The following is a 4,370-nucleotide window of genomic DNA, read 5'->3' as shown; positions in this document are numbered from 1 at the left end:
CAAATTTTTTTTCTATTTTTCGTGAAAGATGCCCCCACCCCATCATCCGAAAACTGCTAAAAAAAAAATAATTGGAAAAAATCCCGGTCAAAACGGAGAAATTCCAACTTATGTGGGCCGCCTGATCCGAAACTCTGTTTACCAGAAACTCCTCCCCCGCCCCTTTCCAAAAAATTTTGCTAACAAATTTCTACACCGTTTGAAAGGTATTTGGATAAAATTTCATTAAAAAATACCCATTTTCCCGAAAGTTACGAGGGGGGGGGGAAATGTTGGGTAATGTGAATTTTCCGAAACTCCTCTCCCCAACCCCTCGGAAATATTTTTTCCAATAAATCTTTAGATACGCTCAATCTACAGAATTCGAGCGATTTTTTGTTCAGAATTTCGTTTAAAAGTATCCCTTTTTCTGGGAATTACGAGGCAACAAAGTCAGTGGGGACAAATATCTGTAGTTATGCCTATAGTCACCTCGGAACCAAGTCTGAAAGTATTTTACGAGAAGCTCTTCGAAGCTCCAGCTAAAAATTTTCCCCAGTCAAAGAAATTAGTTTTGTTTGCATTTCAAATATTGTATCATTAAAATTCTAACAATATTACGAAGGCTGACATCTGGAAATAACGACTGTTGTCGCCGTTGTTGAAGGGCTTTTGTCACCCCTGTATTTTCCACCCGTCACGTAAGAATATGCAATGCTTCCAACTCCTTGAAATTCACCGGAAGTGGTTGGAATGGTTGGAAACCCAATGCCAAATTTGGACTTGATAAAATTATGAAAGTAGGAAAAATCAGTGGTTTCTAACATAGGTATGTTGTCTGAAAAATTGGATATTACGAAGTTCATGATTTAAAAAAAAAAAATTTTTTAAATATCATTTTCGATATCAGTAAAATCATTTCAACAGAGAACCGAAATCGAGTCCGGGACTCAAGTGATGGTGAACTTTGACCTTAGCATCAAATTAAAGAGTAAAGTTCGTCAGGTTGCAGGAGTGTCTGCTATAAAGGGAGGTAACTGTTCTTCTAAGACAATCTTCCCATCTGTTTACACATTTCAAGATGTCTGGAGAAAGTACAAGTAGGTACACCTTTTTTTTATAGATCAACATTGTCTATGCAGCAATTTTCAGTATATTTGTTTTTAAAAAATAAATTATTTTAATCTGTGTATATATTTAAAGCATTGTTCATATGTGATTGTTTGTAACAAAGAACGTCATACTTGTACATTACTTGTAGCTTAGGATATGTTATAGTTGTAGTTTGACATATAAATATCCATAAGGCTACTTAATGTTGTTTATCCTTAGATCAACCTTCTTCAAGCAGATTTCTAATTAAAGGCATTCGAAACATGACAATCAAAGTCTTTTTCAGACTGTGTAGGACTACGTTATCCAATTATCTTTATATAAGATCATAGGATGTGATTTGAGTGAGATTTGGCTGCTATTTCTAGCAACTCTAGTGATAAGCAGAAGCTTTTCGAAGAGATATGAGTATGATCGCTCCAACAGTCCCCACTATACTGAAGTATCCATTTAAATTTCTCCACGCCGGGAAAGGGGCGGAGCAACCTGTGGCATCATGGTTTGAAATCAAATCAAAATGTGATGTCTGCTTTCCTATGTGGCACAATCATACAATAATATACAAGACTGAGTGTTTCTGTTTTGTTTTCCGTCTTCCTTCGGTTGATCGAACATGTATCAGTCATATACTGGGGTCCATTAACCGATGATAACCTTTATTTTCAAATCTGAGGACTTGGGTCGGTCGTCTATTTAATATTAATTTTCCTTATTCTAAATTATGAAGATTTTCATTTTCCAGTGAATTTGACCTGAAACAACGTATCGTCAAATATATATACATGCACATTAATTTTTGTATCCTTAAGTTGTCATTTATCTTCGATCATCGGTGAACTAACTAGGTTTTGTGTTTCGTTGCCTTAGGACATGTAGGGGACCAAGTGCGGATCCAGTCGGTTTTTAGAAACGCCTCTTATTTTGAATTATTTATGTGGGATTGCTGTGGTCCCAGATATATACCGACGAGATGGTCGTTGCCAGGATTTGATCATAGGTTTGCTCGATCGGGGCAGAGAAGCGATTAAAGAACAACACAAACATTCATAACAAAATCGCACACATTTTATATGCATTTATATATTTATCTGTAATATACATACATACATATATATATTTATACACACACACACACACACACACACACACACACACACACACATATATATATATATATACATACATATATATATACATATACATATATATATATATTTTTTGTATATGTATATATATATGTATTATGTATATGTTATATATATATATATATATATATATATATATATATATATATATATATATATGTATGTATGTGTGTGTGTGCTTATCTGTATAAAATATATCATCGTCATCATCATCGTCAACATTATTATTATTACTTTAACGTCCAGTTTTTCATGCTTGCATGGTTCGGACGGAGTTTATTGAGGCAGATTTTTCTGCGGCTGGATTCCATTCTGTTGCCAGCCCTCACCTGTTTCCAAGCAAGGTGATATTTCTTCACGCCAGGCTTTGGAATATTGGAAATAAACGATACTGCTTCTTGTATCGCTGTGACAATCATTTCACAAATCACGCGATGTCTGTCAAGAGAAGGAGACACGAACACATACACACACACACACGCACGCACGCACACACAGACACGCACGCACACACACACACATCCTCACACACGTACGCGCACATAATACATACATGCATACATGCATGCATGCATACATACAAACATACATGTCCATAGGTTCCCGGGCAAATCAGTGCGCTGGGCCTTATTTTATCTTTTTTTACGACAAACCAGAGCATATATATATAGATGTCCGTTGCTTTTCTAGACCCGTGAAGCCCGCGGGAAACTGCTCAGTATGCCCGTGCCTAAAGACGGCACTATATACGTACTTACTTACACGAGCAACGGGCTTCTTTCAGTTTCTGTCAACCAAATCTTCTCCCAAGGCGTTCATCGGTCTGGGGCTCTAGTTGAAGACACTTACCCAAGATGTTACCGTGTAGGAATGGACCCAGGATCTTGTGGTTAGGAAGCACACTTTATACCACACAGCCACGTCTGTACCTATACATACATATTTAGACTCACACACACACACAGACACACACACACACGTGAGCGTACATGCACATGTACATACACATGCACATATACACACACATGCATACATACACATACATACACACATACATACACACACTCATACATACTGCGTACATAAATACATACATACACACATACATACATACACACACACATACATACATACTGTGTACATGCATACACACATGCATATATACATACATACACACACTCATACATACTGCCTACATAGATACATACATACTCAGACATACATACATACACACAGATACATACACATGCATACATACATACATTCACACACATACATACATGCATACATACATACATACATGCATACATACATACATACATGCATGTATACATACTGTGTACATACATAGATACATGTATACATAAGTACTGCATACATACATACATCATACATACATACACACATACACACATGCATACATACATACATAGATACATACATACATACGTACATACATACACATACATACTTTGTATATACATGCATGCACACACACATACCCACACAGTCATACATACATACAAAAATACATGCATACAAAAATACATACATACATACATACACACACACACACGCATACATACATGTATTGTAATTTAACATCCATTTTCCATACTGCCACGGGCTGGAATGTTTGATAGGGGCTGGCAAACCAGAGAACTGCTGCACCAGACTCTATTGTCTGCTTATGTAAGGTTTTTACTGCTGGATGCCCTTCCTAATGGCAGCCACTTTGCAGAGTGGTCATCAAGTAACTTGGAAGACAAAGACCTCCCTTGACTAGGTTGGAGGAGTAGCACTGGGGGAGGTGGATTTGTGCCACTTCAGGATTTACAGTATAATAGAAGGATAGAAAGGGATGTCTTGCTATAGAGGAAATATTTGGCAACACTTGTTGGAAAAGAAAGGAGAGGAAAGAGAGAAAGATAGACTGAGGGAGAGAGAGAGAGAGAGAGAGAGAAAGAGAGGGATGGTGGTAAAGATGTGTTGGGAATTACCCTCAAGGTACAGTGGGGGGTTGAATATAAGTGGTATAAAACATTATACACATACATACATATATATATGGGAGAATATACAAATAATAACAATATATATATATATATATATATATATATATATATATATATA

General features: G+C 36.5%; 1 protein-coding gene across 3 annotated transcripts in view; it reads left to right on the top strand.

Annotated features, from left to right (window-relative positions):
- The first annotated feature begins 934 nt into the window (after positions 1-934).
- LOC106876924 (NAD-dependent protein deacetylase sirtuin-2) overlaps positions 935-4,370 on the top strand; it is a 56,719-nt gene continuing 53,283 nt past the window's right edge. The window contains exon 1 of one of the 3 annotated variants that reach the window (XM_052973764.1): positions 935-1,079. Coding sequence is in view for 1 of the 3 variants with exons in the window: in XM_014925680.2 (XP_014781166.1) it covers positions 1,061-1,079 (19 nt within the window). In the remaining 2 variants the exon portion in view is untranslated. The remainder of the gene's footprint in view (positions 1,080-4,370) is intronic. The other 2 variants (XM_014925680.2, XM_052973763.1) reach the window with 2 other exon arrangements.

Source organism: Octopus bimaculoides, chromosome 16, assembly GCF_001194135.2.
Source record: "Octopus bimaculoides isolate UCB-OBI-ISO-001 chromosome 16, ASM119413v2, whole genome shotgun sequence".
NCBI lineage: Eukaryota > Metazoa > Mollusca > Cephalopoda > Octopoda > Octopodidae > Octopus > Octopus bimaculoides.
The sequence above is the reverse complement of the archived record's forward strand: the minus strand, read 5'-3'. Positions and strand labels throughout refer to the sequence as shown.